We start from the raw sequence: 21,238 nt of genomic DNA, 5'->3' as shown, positions 1-21,238 counted from the left end.
GCTGCTGTGAATGAGCTCATACTGTAATAAAAATGTCTTAACCAAGGTTTACACCAGCCAGTTGATTTATAAGCAACATGCAACTCCTCACATGTATTCCTTGCATTCAAGGCTTGTTAAAAGCATTGGCCAAACAGTTGGCTTTGCCAATGCTTATTTTTGTTTATATATATTCGATAGGCATTTGCCAGGCACTGACATTAAATAATCAGGTACTCCCACCATTTTCCAGCTGTTGCCAATTTATGACCAGGCAGTACCATTATAGCAGTTTCTGGCAAATGAATGTCTCATACCTACACAAAAACCAAAACTGTGGATGTTGCCAATGCGTGTTAAATGTTTGTAGGAAGCAGGTGTGTTTTACGATTTACTTCTACTATGTGTGCTGATGTGTGTTGTTTGCATACACAATGTTGACACCGCATCCAGCCCACTGCCTGCTTACGATCTGGGCTGTTTGAATGTAAGCACCCCTTCCCTCTCTGCACTTCCTTGTGTGTGACAGTGAGGCTATAACGGATGCCTCTGCTTCTCACGAGGAACACAGACCCACGTGTGGTGCACAGGCTGCAGATAGATGCAGGTGACTGATTTTGGACGGTGTGTCGGAGAAATAGTTTGCTGCGAACTGCCAGCACATGCATCCGCAAAGGGCACTTTTATTACGAAAAAGCATAGTAAGGAAAATAAAAGAAGCGCCTTAAATTGGTGCGTAATTTCTGCAGTATAAATATAAGCATATTACATTATGCAGCATTGGGAAGAGTGGTGGGGTCAGGTAGTGAGGATGGAGAGAGGGCACGCAGGTGAAGATGAAGTCAAGCATTGATGAGAGCCACAGGTGGGCTGGCTTTGATTGTGAAGGACAGCGGGTTCCAAAGGAGCAGGCGAGTAGGGGAATAGACCCAAAGCAAGTGCAAGAGGAGGCATAGATCAATGATATTGAGGTCAGAAGAGGAGCAGAGAGAACAAGATGGTGAGGAGATAGGCAGGCACCGAGGAGCAAGACCATTGATCGATTTGTGAACTAGGAGAAGGAACCTGAAAGGAGAGCTGTTGCACATGGAGAGCTAACCAGCACAGTGTTGGTAGATAGAGGTGGGGGTAGGATCTGGGTAGGTTTGCAAGAGTGTGGGCAGTGAAGTTAAGGCCTTTGTCTAGAGGGAGGAAGGAGTAGAGAGGACATCCAGAGATAGACATATGCAGTAATTGACTTTGCTGAGCAAGAGGGTACAGATTAGAGTTTTCGTAGACTGGCGAGTAAGAAATGGGTACATTTTCCAAATGCTGAGACGGTTACTACGAGCAGCAGAGTCAGTGGCAGTGACACATTTTTGCAGCCGAAATTCGCTATTCGAGGACCCCAAGGTGGCAAGCCATGGGCGAGGGAGCAAGGTGGTCACGTGTGAAGAAGATAGGAGAGGGAAGAGTAGGGATGGTTTAGGAAGACTGGAGAAAGAGAATATCTGTTTTTGAAGCGTTCCACGTGAGACTGCAGAAAGGCATTCAGTAACAAGTAAGTGCAGTGAGACAGTTGGTAACAAACAAATGCTGATTGAAAAATATAACACCATTAGTATCCCGGGGCTAAAAACCCTGGAATACTAATAGCAATAAGCCCCTCGCCGGCGGGCCATTACTGGCATTACTTACCATTAGGCAGTAATGGCCCAGCGGCGAGGGGCTTATTACCACACTAATGCCACTGGTTTCCTCCAGTTCATCCCCTTGTTTGGATGGCTTCGGGGTGGGATTCTCAGGCACCTCAATCTTCTTTTTACTCAGATTACCCCTTGTCAGAGGCCTAGTGACTTCAAAATCCACAGACAAAGAAGGGAGCAGGAGCTGCTGGATTAAGCTGCTGTCTGGGCGGTTGACATTCCAGAATCCCCCTGCTCACACATTCTGAAAACCACAATTCCCCAGCCAATCAGAAACCCACAATTCACCTCAAACATCCAACTTCCGCCGACAACAAACTAGAAGCATAATGGAGATCAATTCGTTTTCAACAGTGTGAAGGTTACTCACAAACATGCTTTCAACTCACCCTCTTACTTAACGTCCCAACACAATCCTTCTGTAAAACAAATACTTCGGCTCAACGAGAAAACACAATGTAATACCCTTTTCGTCATTAAGCAAGGAAGAGATTCTTTGGAGAAATAAACAAAAAGCTTGCAAAAAGAGTTAAGGTTACAATCGCCACTGCCAACAATTGTGTCAGTATGAGGGTAATTATCACAAGCAACAAAAGAGGCAATGAAACATAAAACAGGAGCAGTACAGCAAAGGGGAAGGGAATGTGAGATGGGGTAGAGGAAATGGGACTGGGCGCAGTAGAAATATCAGAGGAGACAGGAAGTAAAAGGGGACATTTGAAGTCTAAGAGGGAAGAGGGGTGGGAGAGGCCACAAAGGAAGAGGAAGGGGGTGAGGGGGTTGTAGAGCTGGTGGAGGAAGCACATGGGTGTCTTTATTTCTCCTTACCAAGGCAGAAGCGATTGTTAGTAATAGGAATAATCCAGCTATGTGTCGTCTTTGTCTGGGGATCTATTCAACATGGATAGAAGGAACTTGATGAGCTGAACAGAATAATGGTTGTTGTTTGTCGGCGACGTCTTTGTTTGTTTCACTGACTTTCATTTGGTGAGTAGACATGGAGGCTTAACTAATCTGCTAACACTTAAATAGATGAGTTGCAGATGGAGTGGGACATATTAACTGCGTTAACTCAATCTTTTATCTGTTTGTTATTAGATGTAATCGATTAATTAGAATGCTACGCATAAGATATTATACATATAGAGATTTAGATTGGTCCTGAAGTCGGCGTTTGTAAAGGAGAATGTGCTGAAACTTTAAATTCAATGTCGTGGTCTTTATCTGTTAAGACTTTATGTTTATTTAGTATATATAGCGCTTTAAGCCAAAGTGCTTTGAACATATGTGTTGCTATTTTAGCCTCATGAATTGTATGGAGTTTTGCATTTGTAATAAATGTTTCTAAGAAATTGGATTAACTGTCATAGCAGGAACATTAATTTGGTATTTGTACAGGAGTGGGAGGGGTGTGGGCAACGACAACGACTAAGAGATATAGACACGGGAAAGGATTGAACTGAAATGGGAGAGAAGATGGAAGGAATGACTTGGCAAGGACATAAGGGAGAGAGAATACAAGACATGAGAGAGGGGCAGAGGAAGAGACATTCAAGAGAGGGTAAAGAAAGTGGAAGGAGGACAAAAGAAATGCAAGAATGGTTGGGAGAGGGGGTGAAGAATTTGGGAGATTCATTTGTGGGAAATGATACAGCAACGAGGAGAATGGCTCATGGGTGTGAGAGGGGACAGAGGAAATAAATGATAGTTGATAAAGGAAGTGTAGACGTTGTGGGGAAATATAGTAAGTTGGAGAGTATTGAGACATGGGTGAGGGATGGAGGGACTAGGCGAAGGGATGAGGCATTCCTTCTTGCCTCTGTCATGAGGATCTGCCTGAAACCTGTCACCAAGCATAACAATTGTTACGATTATGATTTAGCAGCCCTGAAACGCATGTGCAGAGCTGCGGAACGGAAGTGGCAGACCTCAAGTTCATCCTGTGATAAACTGGCCTGTCGCCTACTCCAAAGACAACATCGTCTCGCCATTTGCTCCAAGAAGAGGGCTCACAACCAGGCCCGCATTTCTGGAGCTTCTACCAACATGGCTGAACTCGTCACAATCTGCAAGGAACTAGCCAATCCATCCACAGTCTCTACTTTGCCTCTTCCTTCCTAGGCCCTCTGCACTGCACTGGCCACCCACTTCACTTTGAAAACTGAGGACATCCTGACTTCTCTCTCTTCCTCCCCTTCACCAACCCATCTCACTGCCACCCTTGACCTCTCCTCCTGCCCATCCACTCTCACCTCCTTCTCTCCCATCAGATCGGACAAGGTCACTAGAGTTGTCCGCTCTATGAATGTCTCTTCCAAACAACCCCTCCCCACCTGTTCTCCCAGAAATATTAAGGACAACATCTGTTCCCTTGCCCCAGCACTCGCTGATTTCTGCCCCTTATGTCCACCTTTTCCCCGCATTTCCAGTGTTATGCAGATGACACCAAACCTTTCTTCAAACACCCTACTGCCTCTCTTTCTACTTCCTGCGTCATTCCTGATTGCCTTTCTGCTATCCAGTCGTGGTGCACCTCTAAGGATCTGTATCTCAATGCCAGCAAGACTGAGATCCTTCCTATGAGGACTCCTGTTCCCTCTTTCCTCCCTACACTCTGGCCACCCTCTATGGGCTTCCCCCCCTCTGAAGCCAGAAACCTTGGAGTCATCGTCGACTCCTCTCTCTCTTTCATTCCTCACATCTTAGACATTGCCAAGAAGGCCCATTTCCAACTTCACCTCTTCAGAGGCATTCTCCCTTTCCTCACCTTTCCCCAGAAGCTCAATGACCCCAGAGCTCTCGTACTCTCCAGGCTGAACTATTGCAACAGCCTCTTCCTTAATCTACCTTCCTCTTCTCTCCGCCCCACCAACTAATCCAGAACAGGGCTGCAAGACTTATCATTGGCCTCAAGCACGGGGACCGTATCTCTCCAGCCCTAAAATCTCTCAACTGGCTCCGGTTGCTGCAAGGATCCCATTTAAACCCCTCTGCCTCATCCATTAGGCTGTCTGGGGCCGGGAACCACGCCATCGGCAACTCGCTCTGACCAAATACTCTCCTTCCGGATCCCTCTGATCCTGTGGCTCCATCTCTCTGCTTGTCGAGAGCTTCTCTAAGCTGAGAGCGGGCGGCTGCTCCCTTTCCTCAGCTGGCTCCCTCCTTTGGAAGAGCCTCCCTCTTTCTCTATGTCTCGAGCCGGATCTCCTCAAGTTCCACAAGCGTCTCAAGACTTTCCTTTTCTCCTCCTGCTTCCCTCTTTCCCTCCTGTGCTAAACCCCTCAGTTGCTGAGATTGGCGGCCTGGGCCTTTAAGAGTCCTACTGGGCATTGGCCTTCTGTCCAATTGTCTACAGCATCCGCCCTCCCCCTGCACTTGCCGTCAGGCCCACACTGACCTGTTTTTCTCAGGTCTGCTCTTATTGTATTGGCGGGTGTCCCCACTCTTACCGGGTGCTCACTGCCTCGCACTTACCTGTTGCCTTGCAACTGGCTCTGTGGCATTTCCCCCCATGTGAGAATCGCCAGCACTTACTCCTGTCCCCTCTCTCTGTACTTGCACGCTCTGAATGTCACGAGACCTTGTAGGACCGCTATTGTCATTTGCTTTTCATTGTCATTTTTATTCCATTGTCTTGTATTGTTCCCTCCACTTTTGCCTTGTGGGCGCTTTGAAACCCAATTCTTGCTGTATAAGCACCTTACAAATGCCCAATTAAATCAATCAATAAATAAATAAAATGAAAGGCGTGGGGGAAATACGGGAGGATCAAGGGAGTGGGAGAGAACGGAGGTGGTAGAGTATAGCATAAATAGGCGAGTGACAGAGGACAACACGAGCCCACTTCCCTTCTGGCAAATGTGCAGAGCACATTCTAACGCAAGCACCTACGGGGCTGGTGTGCAGGCTGCAGTACAGATGCAACACACAGAGCAGTAGCTGTATGAATATGGAACACATACCCCAGCATAGGCGCAGACCTCACGTGATCAGCTTCATGCAATGTGAGAGTGCTCAAGCATGGACACGGGAGACAGATTGGAAACAACGCAAAAATTGCATATAGCACATCAGAAGTGACCGGATCCGGGGCAAATATTCCAACACTGACCGGTCTTGGAAGCGGGTGGTGGCTTTTCACGCGGTGTCGCAATGAGTGAGCCAAGAAACAGATGAATTTGTGGTGTGCAAATTATTACTGCGATTATGTAAGAAGCAGCACTAGAACCAGTTGAACCAGGAGGGACCATTTTTTGACAATCATACCCTGAGAACTAAATCACTCTTACGCACTGACAATTTATAAAGATATATATAGACTAACAATTTTGACCGTTTAGGCACAATGAGGTGATAAATGAGTTGTCCAGGATGGAAAAACGTGATTAAGTGGTGAGGCTGAAACTTACGCCAAGTTGGCAATTTTGGTACTTGGCCCCCTTGGTGCACTGATTTGTGCACTGATTTGTAAATGTTTGACTTCCAAGAACTAAAATAATAACCCGTTGTGCAGTCCCAACTTATAAAGTTCATATATCGCATGATAAAACAACATGACTATATTAAAAAATAAAGTTCAGAACATTTTTTAGATTAAAATAAAGATGCAGCCATGCGGCATTAGCATAATTGAACTAAAAACATTTGACCTACAACATTTGATCGAATGTTTTCGACCTTTTTCGGTCACATTTAAATAAAATATATATATGGGGGTGGGTAAGGATATAGATTAGGTTGAGGGGAAGTAGGGGTGAGTTACAGGCCGTCTCCCCCCGCATTTTAGACCAAAAAAAGGTCAAATAAATTTGATCAAATGTGATTAGATCAAATGTTCTAGGTCAAATAAACCCAAATCAGCCATGCTCCTTGTACATCTTAAATGGACATCTACAGGTACTATAATACAAACTGATGAGAAATCGTGTTCTTTTTTAAGCTCACATCTGGTATTTACTATTGTATTTTTAAGATTTAAATATACCCAACAAAAGAAAATGTGCGTTAAAGTCTCATGCTTAAAGTCATTGTTTGACACAGCCCTGCAGATTGCTCTTAAGAGCATCATTTGAAATTCCACAAAGCGCAAAGCTTGCCAGTGATACGTGGTCGACTTTCTCCCATCTAGGTCCCCTACCACTCTCAAACGACCCTCGTGACATGAAAGTGCAGGCGGTTGGCTAAAGAATGCCACCAACATGTGATATACACTTCTAAGCAAATATGGCACAGTGAGAATATCTATCCAGCATCACGTGGCAATGCCAGAATGTCAGCGCTTTCAATTCGGTCACCTAAGCACTTCTCCCGAGTAACGCACGATGCACTTCTCTGGGGGTGCGGGTGCTTCATATATTGCTATGATGGACCCAGCTGCAGTAATTTGGGAGGGGCGGGGGGTCAGACTTTAATCCTGCACGCATATGCTATGTTGGTCTTTTTCAACACGTTCTGCTGCAGGCACGTGGTTTTATAGCGGAGCAGGGGTTGCTGTTATAAAAGTTTATATACTCAAGTTTCTCATTCCCTGGAGCCTTGCCAAGAGTTGATATTAAGTATGATCTGTGTCATGATAAAACAAATCTCTGCAACACGTACTTAACCCACTGAGTTATCTTCGTTGCCATTGTGGCCCTCAAACGTATACATATGCATTTCAACTCTGGTTTTCTAATTCCCTGGGAGACAAAAAGGCTCGCCACTCACCATAGCCAGTAATATCAACTCCACTGCTGCAGCCAGTCATGCCACCCTATCGCTCTGGGGCCATCCATGCCACCCTTGCCATCTGTAGCCAGGCATGCATCCTCGCCACTCACCATAGCCAGTAATATCAACTCCACTGCTGCAGCCAGTCATGCCACCCTGTCGCTCTGGGGCCAGCCATGCCACCCTTGCCATCTGTAGCCAGGCATGCCATCCTCGCCACTCACCATAGCCAGTAATATCAACTCCACTGCTGCAGCCAGTCATGCCACCCTGTCGCTCTGGGGCCAGCCATGCCACCCTTGCCATCTGTAGCCAGGCATGCCATTCTCGCCACTCACCATAGCCAGTAATATCAACTCCACTGCTGCAGCCAGTCATGCCACCCTGTCGCTCTGGGGCCAGCCATGCCACCCTTGCCATCTGTAGCCAGGCATGCCATCCTTGCCACTCACCATAGCCAGTAATATCAACTCCACTGCTGCAGCCAGTCATGCCACCCTGTCGCTCTGGGGCCAGCCATGCCACCCTTGCCACCTGTAGCCAGGCATGCCATCCTCGCCACTCACCATAGCCAGTAATATCAACTCCACTGCTGCAGCCAGTCATGCCACCCTGTCGCTCTGGGGCCAGCCATGCCACCCTTGCCATCTGTAGCCAGGCATGCATCCTCGCCACTCACCATAGCCAGTAATATCAACTCCACTGCTGCAGCCAGTCATGCCACCCTATCGCTCTGGGGCCAGCCATGCCACCCACAGCCAGTCATGCCACCCTTGCCATCTGTAGCCAGGCATGCCATCCTCGCCACTCACCATAGCCAGTAATATCAACTCCACTCGCTGCAGCCAGTCATGCCACCCTGTCGTTCTGGGGCCAGCCATGCCACCCTTGCCATCTGTAGCCAGGCATGCCATCCTCGCCACTCACCATAGCCAGTAATATCAACTCCACTCGCTGCAGCCAGTCATGCCACCCTGTCGCTCTGGGGCCAGCCATGCCACCCTTGCCATCTGTAGCCAGGCATGCATCCTCGCCACTCACCATAGCCAGTAATATCAACTCCACTGCTGCAGCCAGTCATGCCACCCTGTCGCTCTGGGGCCAGCCATGCCACCCTTGCCATCTGTAGCCAGGCATGCCATCCTCGCCACTCACCATAGCCAGTAATATCAACTCCACTGCTGCAGCCAGTCATGCCACCCTGTCGCTCTGGGGCCAGCCATGCCACCCTTGCCATCTGTAGCCAGGCATGCCATCCTCGCCACTCACCATAGCCAGTAATATCAACTCCACTCGCTGCAGCCAGTCATGCCACCCTGTCGCTCTGGGGCCAGCCATGCCACCCTTGCCATCTGTAGCCAGGCATGCCATCCTCGCCACTCACCATAGCCAGTAATATCAACTCCACTCGCTGCAGCCAGTCATGCCACCCTGTCGCTCTGGGGCCAGCCATGCCACCCTTGCCATCTGTAGCCAGGCATGCCATCCTCGCCACTCACCATAGCCAGTAATATCAACTCCACTCGCTGCGGCCAGTCATGCCACCCTATCGCTCTGGGGCCAGCTATGCCACCCGCAGCCAGGCATGCCATCCTCGCCACTCACCATAGCCAGTAATATCAACTCCACTCGCTGCAGCCAGTCATGCCACCCTGTCGTTCTGGGGCCAGCCATGCCACCCTTGCCATCTGCAGCCAGGCATGCCATCCTCGCCACTCACCATAGCCAGTAATATCAACTCCACTCGCTGCAGCCAGTCATGCCACCCTGTCGTTCTGGGGCCAGCCATGCCACCCTTGCCATCTGTAGCCAGGCATGCCATCCTCGCCACTCACCATAGCCAGTAATATCAACTCCACTCGCTGCAGCCAGTCATGCCACCCTGTCGCTCTGGGGCCAGCCATGCCACCCTTGCCATCTGTAGCCAGGCATGCCATCCTCGCCACTCACCATAGCCAGTAATATCAACTCCACTCGCTGCAGCCAGTCATGCTACCCTGTCGCTCTGGGGCCAGCCATGCCACCCTTGCCATCTGTAGCCAGGCATGCCATCCTCGCCACTCACCATAGCCAGTAATATCAACTGAACTCGCTGCAGCCAGTCATGCTACCCTGTCGCTCTGGGGCCAGCCATGCCACCCTTGCCATCTGTAGCCAGGCATGCCATCTTCGCCACTCACCAAAGCCAGTAATATGAACTCCACCCTATCACTCTGGGGTCAGCCATGCCACCCTTGCCATCTGTAGCCAGGCATGCATCCTCGCCACTCACCATAGCCAGTAATATCAACTCCACTCGCTGTGGCCAGTCATGCCACCCTATCGCTCTGGGGCCAGCCATGCCACCCACAGCCAGGCATGCCATCCTTGACACTCACCATATCCAGTAATATCAACTCCACTTGCTGCAGCCAGTCATGCCACCCTGTCGCTCTGGGGCCAGCCATGCCACCCTTGCCACCTGTAGCTAGGCATGCCATCCTCGCCACTCACCATAGCCAGTAATATCAACTCCACTCGCTGCAGCCAGTCATGCCACCCTGTCGTTCTGGGGCCAGCCATGCCACCCTTGCCATCTGTAGCCAGGCATGCCATCCTCGCCACTCACCATAGCCAGTAATATCAACTCCACTCGCTGCAGCCAGTCATGCCACCCTGTCGTTCTGGGGCCAGCCATGCCACCCTTGCCATCTGTAGCCAGGCATGCCATCCTCGCCACTCACCATAGCCAGTAATATCAACTCCACTCGCTGCAGCCAGTCATGCCACCCTGTCGCTCTGGGGCCAGCCATGCCACCCTTGCCATCTGTAGCCAGGCATGCCATCCTCGCCACTCACCATAGCCAGTAATATCAACTCCACTCGCTGCAGCCAGTCATGCTACCCTGTCGCTCTGGGGCCAGCCATGCCACCCTTGCCATCTGTAGCCAGGCATGCCATCCTCGCCACTCACCATAGCCAGTAATATCAACTGAACTCGCTGCAGCCAGTCATGCTACCCTGTCGCTCTGGGGCCAGCCATGCCACCCTTGCCATCTGTAGCCAGGCATGCCATCTTCGCCACTCACCAAAGCCAGTAATATGAACTCCACCCTATCACTCTGGGGCCAGCCATCCCACCCTTGCCATCTGTAGCCAGGCATGCATCCTCGCCACTCACCATAGCCAGTAATATCAACTCCACTCGCTGCGGCCAGTCATGCCACCCTATCGCTCTGGGGCCAGCCATGCCACCCACAGCCAGGCATGCCATCCTTGACACTCACCATATCCAGTAATATCAACTCCACTTGCTGCAGCCAGTCATGCCACCCTATCGCTGTGGGGCCAGCCATGCCACCCTTGCCATCTGCAGCCATGCATGCCATCCTCACCACTCACCATAGCCAGTAATATCAACTCCACTCGCTGCAGCCAGTCATGCCACCCTATCGCTCTGGGGCCAGCCATGCCACCCTTGCCATCTGCAGCCATGCATGCCATCCTCACCACTCACCATAGCCAGTAATATCAACTCCACTGCTGCAGCCAGTCATGCCACCCTGTCGCTCTGGGGCCAGCCATGCCACCCTTGTCATCTGTAGCCAGGCATGCCATCCTCGCCACTCACCATAGCCAGTAATATCAACTGAACTCGCTGCAGCCAGTCATGCTACCCTGTCGCTCTGGGGCCAGCCATGCCACCCTTGCCATCTGTAGCCAGGCATGCCATCTTCGCCACTCACCAAAGCCAGTAATATGAACTCCACCCTATCACTCTGGGGCCAGCCATGCCACCCTTGCCATCTGTAGCCAGGCATGCATCCTCGCCACTCACCATAGCCAGTAATATCAACTCCACTCGCTGCGGCCAGTCATGCCACCCTATCGCTCTGGGGCCAGCCATGCCACCCACAGCCAGGCATGCCATCCTTGACACTCACCATATCCAGTAATATCAACTCCACTTGCTGCAGCCAGTCATGCCACCCTATCGCTGTGGGGCCAGCCATGCCACCCTTGCCATCTGCAGCCATGCATGCCATCCTCACCACTCACCATAGCCAGTAATATCAACTCCACTCGCTGCAGCCAGTCATGCCACCCTATCGCTCTGGGGCCAGCCATGCCACCCTTGCCATCTGCAGCCATGCATGCCATCCTCACCACTCACCATAGCCAGTAATATCAACTCCACTCGCTGCAGCCAGTCATGCCACCCTATCGCTCTGGGGCCAGCCATGGCACCCTTGCCATCTGCAGCCATGCATGCCATCCTCACCACTCGCCATAGCCAGTAATGTCAACTCCACTCGCTGCGGCCAGTCATGCCACCCTATCGCTCTGAGGCCAGCCATGCCACCCTTGCCACCTGCAGCCAGGCATGCCATCCCATCCTCACCCCTCACACACGTTTATCGTCGCCATCCATGCAGCCTGTGGGGTCATCCTCACACCGTGAGGGAAGGCACACACCCCTTAGCTAGCAGTACCCCCCCCCCCCCAGACTGGAGCCATGCATTGCATAATTCCCCACTTCAGCAAGGCATCCCACCCGACCACCTGCACGCCGCAGTCATGCCACTGTGCACCCAGCCCCACAGAACCGTGTCCAGATTTGACACGTGCCTGGAATGCGCAGCCTAAAGCCCCTCTGTACTCACAGCCTGTCCGGGGGTCCCTCGTTAGACATGTTCTGGCCCCTGGTCCACGCATCTACGCCTTCATCCTGAAGCACTTCCATGGACCCCGGGGGAGCCGAGTGGCGCCTGGTCGGGCACACCCCCCTCTTAAGAAGACCGGGGGTGGGCCATTGAGGTGTTACCACCTGCGGATGGCCCGCGCTCCACACCTACATCTCGGGGGAGGGGGAGGGGGGGGGGCTTTTGGACTCTCTACCCAGGAGAGTGAGGATCCTGCAGCGGCTCCCTGAGGGCGGCGCGGCAGGTCGGGGCTCCCTCAGCTGACGGGGAGGGGCTGAGCTCCACTCCCCTCACAGGAAGGGCCCTGAGACTGGGTGACAGGACAGGAGGAGAGGAGAGGCCGGCTGCCGCTCCCACTCCCACACCCACGTGAGCACGTCACTCCTGTCAGCCCTCTCGGATGAGGAGCTGCACGTGAAGGAGAGTCACTGACACCTGAACGCATCATGCGCGCAACACCGTGGCATGAGGACGAGGGAGTCGCCGCCTATTTCGTGACTTGTTCCTGTGAATTCTTGCTACTGAGGACGGCCAGACAGTCTCGTGTTCATAATCCCGTGTAAAGTGACGGTTTGCCCGGAATTGCTCTCTGGTCGCTCACTGGCGTGTTTCACGCCCTACTGTGTTTACCTGTTGTTTTGTTAAAGTCAATATGATATAGTACATTAAAAAAAAAGAAGGAGGGAGTCAGACACCTGCATAAGAATGAGGGAGTCACACGGGGATTGAGTAGGGACCCGTGTGCAGGAGGACATGGCAGTCACACACGCGCACATATGTGAAGAGGGGGAAAGCACACAGGTGCACGTGTGGCAGTGTCCTACGCTTGGCTGCTGGGGAAGAAGGGAGTAGTAATCCACCAACTTCAGATGTGTGGGGGCCTGTGATGTTGTGACGCGGCCGAGAAAGGGACGACAAGGAGAGGTGGGGGCGGAAGGGGCGGGTGTTGGATGGGATGTTCTGTTTGGAGAATGGGTTGAAAGAACAAAGTCACTGTATGGCATACTCCTGGTTTCCGCTCCTCTTTGGTTTGGGGAGCCGTGTGGGGGATCCGCGCGTATACCGCATTAGCTGCCGTCTCTGGTGGGACATCAAAATGGAGGGAGGCGGGCGGCCTCAAGCATTGATCGCAATCCCGGGTCGGGGATCTGGTGGGCAAGCACCCACAGTGCTGCATCCCTTTCCTGCTGGGTATCCAGTTCGTAATACTGCGTCGGCCGTGATGACACCACGTGGCGCTGCATGACCCGGAGAGCGGAGAGCGGCCTACTCCGTGAGTCGAGTGCGTGAGTGCACTGCCCGTGCCTGCCCACCGATTCCCTCTACAGCACAACGCTCACAGCTCCACCACGTGTCGCGACCGTGTCTGGGACAAGCTGTAAACGATGGGTTAGGGACTTTGAAGTCTACATAAGAGCCATAGGACCCCTGAGGTAGGAAAATAAAGCACACCCTGTTCACCCTCTCCATTGGCCCAAATGTGAGAGATTCAGTGGACGATCTGTCCAGCAGGTCCACTGGTACCTGCGGCAAACTAAAGGCAGCACTCACGCCCCACACTGATTACTTTATGCCCCACACCGATGTGGATTACGAACGCCAGGTGTTCCACACGACAAAACAGCTGAGGGGCTAATCAATGAACACATATGTGATGTGCCTGTAAAGCACTGCGACTTCAACAACTACTCTAACGATGAAGCCTTGCAGTCTCAGACCATCGCAGGATGTGCGTGTGCAGACTTCAGGAGATGGCCACTCCAGAAACCACGATCATCGGAAGAGATCCTTCACCTGGCAAGATCGGATGCGGCCTTAGCACTCCAGGTGGATGGCCTGAATGACATCAAAATCACTGAAGGTAAATCTGAGACTGTTCACAAAATGGATGTGATGCCAATGCAGAAAGCCCAGGGGAAGCCATTCTGCTACCGCTGGCTACGAATTTCCCCATGAAGGCACTTGCCCTGCCATTGGCCAGCAATGCTCAGCCTGCGGAGGGGGACAGCCATTCAAGGCTGTGTGCCGCATGTAATGCAGTCAAGCACGCGGTGCACGGGGCAGTGGCAAGCCAACGCCAAGCAGAGGGAGACCGCTGCAAAGTCCCCCAAGGGTTGCAAGCCAATACTAGGAGCCACCTCATCGTAGACCGAGAGAGATGGGGGCAAGAGGGACAAGCACCAGTAAGAATGCCGATAGAATAGAGCTCAAGCAAGAAAACAAGCTCCAGGTCCAAAGGGCCACCCAGACGGTAAGTACCCTACCTGGTAGAACAATCACAGGCCGGACAGCCAGTCCAGTGCGTCATCGGAAAACGACTCAAGAAGGAGAGAGCCTCGGCGGGAGGAATTCAAATGTAAGGGATACCTGTATGCACTGTATACCTGTATTTAATAAAAAATGCATTCATGAAAGCCCATATGCAGCCATATCGCAAAGAAATGCTAGCTCAATTTTTCCCTAAAAACAAACAGTTGCTCCTGTGACTGCTGCTGACTTAAGATATATGTTGCCAGCAATTGAAGAACTTTAATGCTACTTGTATACAACTTTTATACTCTCCATGCTGCCAATCTGCAATGTGATTGGCCTGCGATGCATGAGTGACATCATAGAGAACCAGACAGAAGGACCTGTTTTTCATTTTTTTCCCAATTTTTATACATAGATACAGACAGAAAGCAAATTGATTTCCGTCTGTATTTATGTGTAAAAATTATTAAAAACGGAAAACTGGAAGCCTTAATTATAATGGAGACAAACAATTAGAGCCGGGCGTCAACAGCTGACGATTATCCTGAGACGGCCAGCCAGCAGGGAGCTGAAACACTAAATGCACACTGAGAAGATGTAAATCCTTCTTGTCAGTAAGTGGCTGATGTGGAGGAACCGGTGTTAAAATGCAATGAGGTGGTCACACTTCTATATACCTAGGGTGACTGGACGTCTGTTTTGTCAGGACTGTCCTGATACCCTTTGGTCCCGACATACCAAGCGTTTCGGGAATTTTAAACCCCTGTCCCAGGATTTGAGGGACTGGTGGCTACCGTCCCGGGTTTGCCAGGAACCGATTAAGAAATCTTGAAATCGGGCCTGGCGCTGCTCTTCCTGATCTTGTAAACGCTTTTCACCCCACACCCCATTGACCCCCGCATTTCCTCCCCTTTGCATTACCTGGCTGCTCTCCTCCAATGAGTATTGTGTGCCTGTGAACACACCGCTGTAACAGGCCACTGACATAGAAGTAGTACTACAGTTTTATCAGAGTCCTGTTTGTGCTTACTTATTGTGTTTACTGTAGTCCTACTTCTATGCGGATTGCCTGTCCCGTTTTTTTTTGTTTTTTTATCTGGTCACCCTAATATACCCCGAGGCAAGTGATGGCCAGAAAGGCTCCAGCAAACTCATCTTGTAATTCGAGGGCTGCAACGCACACATTTAAAGCCCCATAACAAAAGTAACACAGAAAGGCATATATTGCCTGTTATAAGACTGCTGAATGGCAACATGGAGGCGGTTGCCGGTGTGGCCCCTGAGACTCGAGGCCCCTTTCAACTGAAAACGTTGAAAGGCCCTGACGCCATCACTGCCACCAGACACACACTACCCAAGTCTTATGTTTTTATTTCTCCAAAAATTGCATTCTGGGAGTTGTTGCTTTAGGTCATTCCAATTGAGTTAAATGGACTGTGGGTTTATAACAGAGAAATCTGGTAGCCCTGCATTTGACGTGGCCTTAGAATCCAATTTCCATTTAATCATTTATAGAGTAATGAAAGCTTAGGCCAAGGGCACGGTGTGCCTGGTGACAGTCATCTGGTAACTTTAACAAAAATGCACCTCTAACATTTCTCATGACCTGCTCTGTTTAAAAAAGCTAAGAGATTTTTTGGGGGAATGTGGAAGCATAAGATTCCACCTTTTGACTGTAATGATGGGGTGGGGGGGCATGAAAATTGTGTTGAAAAAATGCACCCCTACATCATTGATATTTTTGTGAAGCAAACAGGCAGAGAAGACAGGCTTTCTCTGTCTACGCCTCAAGACTCTGGAACCTCTTCCCCTTTAACATCAGACTCATCCCCTCGCTTTTACAGTTCAGGAAGGAGCTCAAGACCATCCTCTTCAAGAAATCTCTCCTCCCTAACAACTGGGTCCTCACAGCCTCCTCCCCACCCGACCTGGGAATGGGTGATCTGCTCCCCACTGTTTCCTCCACTGGATGCTGGTAGATCCCTTGCTGCCAAATGACCCAACCCTAGCCCTCCCCTGTTAACTCCCTGCTCCCTTGTTTCTTTGCTTCCCTCACTGTGTTATTTCCTTTGACTGTAAAGCGCTCTATTGCTTCCCGAAGCTATGTGCACACTCAATAAATACCCTCATAATAATAAAAACATGTAAACATGACCCATTCCATTTGGGATGCTATCCCACTCACGGTTTTTACTTTGCATTCCAGGACTTGGAGTCCTGGATTTCCCCATTGTAAACCCAGGACTACAAGTCCCAGAATGCAAAGCAAAAACAGGAATTAACTCCCAAATCTGTTGAATCACAGTGGTGCATGCACTTGGCTATTGCTGAAATTAATAACACTTTGGTTACATAAAAAAAAGTATGAACTATTGAAGGTTGTTATTTTTCAGGTGTGGGACTCCGGGCATGTGTTGCGGTCAAAATGTCAGGTGTAGGGCTTCATTACGAATTCGATTGTGCGGTCCCTTGGTGGTAATTCTGTTACTGACACTTTTTTTGCCAGCAATAGAATTACTAACACTTTTTACCACACCGCCAAATTCTGAGTTGAAGGTAAAGTGGATTCACCTCCAGAAAACAGCTGGAAGTAAATATTCCACATTACCTCTAATAATTGGAGGATTTACCTCAGAGAATTACAGCACTTGGGAAAACTGCCAAAAATCCCTGTGGACTCCAAAAGTGGGGATTTACACCACTTTACCACCAATCGCCATTCCATGAGCTATTATTTCAGAATTTACGATGGAAGCATTTTATAAAAATTGTATGTATTATTCTGTGTATAATGCTTTTATTATTATAACAGTACACTTGAAAAATGATTGTATCTATTGGAATTATGATTTTATACGTTTTTCATTTTAGCCAATCACAATAAAAGAAAACATTTTTAAAAAGGAAACCCTTTTTCGGGCAAAATTGTGGAAACATCAATCGATTTTTTTTTCAAAGTTAAACTTTATCAAACTTTATTAAACAAACGTTTGAGGGTAGAATAAGACCACAGCAATGTTTTGTCAAAGACTGTTTTTAAAAGCCCCGCCTCTGTTGGAACAGCGCCTCTGTTGTTACTTTTGTTTGATTACTCATCTGTCCGCACAACCCGGTTGGTTCCCTGGTGCCGACCTCACATTACGTTTTTTAAATAGCAAACAAAACACGTTTATGGGTCTGGACAACATAACAGTAAACGTTAGGCAAAAAAAAATCCAATTTGAAGGTCTGTTCACCATCAGCTCATGACTGTGGGTGTTTAAAACAATGGCCCCTTGATAAAGTGATACGTGCTAAGGTTCAAAAATATATATTTTACACAAGACAGACATTTTGGGGGTGTGGGGATAGATTAGGGGCTTTGTTAGTCAATTGACTGAAATGTAGAGATAAGGGGAGGCAAATACCTTTTTTTTTCTTCAGAAAGTGACGTGCAACTGTTGAGGAAGAATAAGCATATTTGTGCTGCATTTAGAAAATGTTATGTGTCACTGTATGGCGAAGATGAGGCAGTGGCTGATGATGAGATAATCGAGTTTCTTGAACATATTGATATCCCGAAATTAAGTGTCAATGACAACCTTTGTTTAGATGGTGAAATTCCAATACAAGAAGTCACAAGTCACTCACTGTATGGGGTTAATGTCACCTGGAAAGTGTCCGGGCCGGATGGTTTCCCGATCGAATTCTATGCCGTTTTCAGTCCACCTCTTGCTCCAATTTTGGTAGAGCTTTTCACTGAGATTATTAGTTCTGAGCAAGTGGCCGACTGTAAGGAACTCATGGTGGCAACAGTAAAGACAGACACACGTGATCGCAGTTCAAGGGTGTTTATTGAACTATAAATGCAGGGTGGAAAAATGCCTAACCTAAACCTAAATCTAAGATGCGAGCAAGCGTCGACCATCAACTGATAAAACATGGAAGTCCTACTGGCGTTGTGTCAAAATAAAAAGGCCTATACTAAGAAAAGCCTTTTTGCCAATTCCTTACAACTAATTACAGAAAGAGTGTGGGATAGGGTATCAAAATAAAGGAAACTGTTCAAATAATAGGTCAGGGTGTGTATTACACAGTAACTAGAGTAAAATACAGTTTACGATGCATCTGCATCCGTTTGGTTAAATTTGCCTCCAGGATATGCGTCTGCCAAGAGGTAATCATTTTAAAGTGCCGTAGATAAGTATGCGCTGCATTTTACCTCCTCCCACTATTCGTGGCAGTAGAAAACCAACTTAGAATGTGTATTCTGCTGGCACCAGTGGCCTCCCCTCTGCAGAATAAAATATGTATTTGACGGGACCATGACAGTAAGCATTTTTCACCAGGCCGTTTGAAGAAGCATAACTGACTTTGATCAAAACAGCTGTGGTAAGGCAAATCAAGACTCTTGCTCCTTGCCATGCCTATTTCTCATAGAATGGGTGTTGCTAGTTCTGGCAAAAGATCCAGGACTACACTAATGTCGGGACTGGGGGCTAGCTAGCCTTTTGGTTGTAGCCCCTGAGCTTCTATCCAGGGCTACAACCAAAAGACCTGGGGCGATAGCCCCCTCAGCCCGCCCCTAGCAACGCATCTGCTCAATAGTCATTATTAACCCCTTAAGTGCCAAGGACGGGCATGCTCATCCTTTTTGCATAGACGTGCATAATTGCCTGGCAGCCATGATTCTTAAGTTTGGCTTTTGACACAGCAATAAGATTGTTTTTTCAATGTTCTCTATCCCGAAGAATATTCATTGACCACTGAATATGATCATTCCGCCAAAGTGCCCGGCAAACGAGTGCCATAAAAAAAGAACTGCCCACCATCATAACCTATTCATGTCTAAGCTTGTGATTGCTTAACATGTTTTAAAAAAAAAAGTTATTTATTGCGACACTTGGCATTGTACATCATTGCACAGTACGACTTGACTTACAACGGCTGAGACAGACAAGCAAGAACAGGGTCAGGGTACAGTACATATCACAGGGGTACCTTACAATAACAAGAAAGGGCTATCATAGCTATCGGCAGTTCGGCGTCAATGCCAGCAGGGGCTCGAAGCTAAAGGAGGTGCCAAGGCAGAAAAGTATTTTTTAATAAAGACAAAAAATAACAACAAAAAAGATTGCAGCAATAGCATAACATTTTTAAAAGAGTTAAATTTAGACAACAAAAAATAAAATAAAAAATGTAAATTAAAATGTAGACAACAAAACAAAATCTATGACTATATGGGATCTGACTACTTAAATCCATTACCCGACTGGCCCGGACAATCCCGCTGCACAGTTAATAGGATGAAGCATCAAGCACCCCATTCCACAAAATCTTAAAGAAACAAGACTGTGAGAGTGATTTCAATATGTTAGGCCTAGGCACCGTAATTAAATAGTTTGATTCTTCAACAAATTGAAAGAAGGTCAGCCATGCAGATGTGTATCTGTGGGAATTTTCCTGCAATGTAGCTGTCTTTTTTTGTGTGAATTTATTGTGTGTTCCTTGAATTTAAACTTTAAGCACATTAACCAAATATCACAAATTCATAAACATCAAATTCATAAACATCAACAATTCATAAAACAAAAATAATAAAACATGTAGTTGTCAAATTTCCAATGGCCAAAAAATCCCATATTGGGACCACCAGGACGGTCTGGAGGGGTGGACGAGGGAGGGGGGCAAGGCTTTCCAGTTATGAACTGTTGTCAGTTGCATGGCAAGCATGTGGGAAGCCAACCTAGATTGAGGACCAGATACTGTGTGATGACGGTCATTATCAGTGCCCAGTGCGAGATCAAGGCCTGTTATAAGTTTGATGTATGATAACTCTGTTTGCCGGAAAGACCGAATCACGCAGCATGTCCAGCAAATATGTAGGAGAGGGCCCTGTGCTGATAAACAACACAAAACAATGACACTGCTGAAGAAACAGTTTGTGTAGTCAGGTTGGTTTTACGTATCAGAGCAAAATGATTTTGTATGAACTTTCTGTGGCCCGCGTGAAGTACTCATCACCATAGGCCAAATCGAACACCAAGTTACATCATCCAATTCTCCATGAAGTTCTCGATGCCACTGAGAGATATGTTTGTGCTGAAATGGAGTTTCCAACTTTTTTTATTGCTCTGAAATTCAACTGGTATTGTCCACCCTCGGTGCAGCACCTGTTCCAGGACAAAAACCTCTCTAGAACCCCACCCTAGTGTCGATAGTTAACTAGCTCAGTGCCCAGTGCCTGAGGTGCATATAATGACATTCTTTGCAGATGGGAGGGAGAATTACTCTTTACATGCTGACTTCATCTTGCCCCAGTACACAGCTGCCCCATGCAGTTTAAGCCGCCAGTTCTGCAGTGGCTACATATCTCAGATTGGTTCATCGGACCAAAGTCTAGATAATTCCATAACGGGGAACCAATATACTGGTTTCTATACTGCCCCCCTCTGATGCAGGTTTTAGTGCTTCTCCATGGTTGAAACAAATTTTTGAGTATCCTCATGGGGATATTAACTGCAACCCTACAGTCCCCTGACTCTCTGCACTTATGAGTCACCTCCCAGCTGCACTTACTAGTAACCTTGCACTCTCCTCACCCCCCAGGCACTTCTCTCCCTCACCCCTGCAACACTCGCAAGATCTGAATGACACAAGGCCTACTAATATTGTTGTTTTGTCCTCCTTCTGTGCTCCCTTCCTTGTCTTGTACTGCCTAGAAACACTTGTGTACAGGCGCACTATAAACAACTTATCATATCATATCGTAGGGAGCCTTGTCACAGGCTCAATTGCCAGGGTGACTCTGGAAAGATTAGGAACGTCTGATCACCCAATACTCGGACCGTGAGGGATATTGATCATCCCTCGGCTACTGGGTCAGAATGCTCTCACACAGGGAACAAGGTGAAGAATGCTCTTACTACCAACTTCTCGTTGGTAAAACAA

The 21,238-nt window shown here is 48.6% G+C and overlaps 1 protein-coding gene across 5 annotated transcripts in view; it reads right to left on the bottom strand.

The window, feature by feature from the left end:
* The window catches only part of GRAMD2A (GRAM domain containing 2A), a 439,501-nt gene that overhangs the window by 333,802 nt on the left and 84,461 nt on the right, over nt 1-21,238 (bottom strand). Inside the window, exon 1 of one of the 5 annotated variants that reach the window (XM_069624654.1) lies at nt 12,017-12,317. The exons of 3 other annotated variants lie outside the window; for them this stretch is intronic. In XM_069624654.1, coding sequence (XP_069480755.1) covers nt 12,017-12,096 — 80 coding nt within the window. In that variant the 5' untranslated portion in view covers nt 12,097-12,317. Of the gene's footprint in view, nt 1-12,016; nt 12,318-21,238 lie in introns of those variants that run through there. One more of the 5 variants, XM_069624652.1, reaches the window with a different exon arrangement.

Source organism: Ambystoma mexicanum, chromosome 11 (genome assembly GCF_040938575.1).
Source record: "Ambystoma mexicanum isolate Mex_15411 chromosome 11, UKY_AmexF1_1, whole genome shotgun sequence".
NCBI classification, from domain to species: domain Eukaryota; kingdom Metazoa; phylum Chordata; class Amphibia; order Caudata; family Ambystomatidae; genus Ambystoma; species Ambystoma mexicanum.
This window is presented reverse-complemented; position numbering and strand designations above follow the sequence as displayed.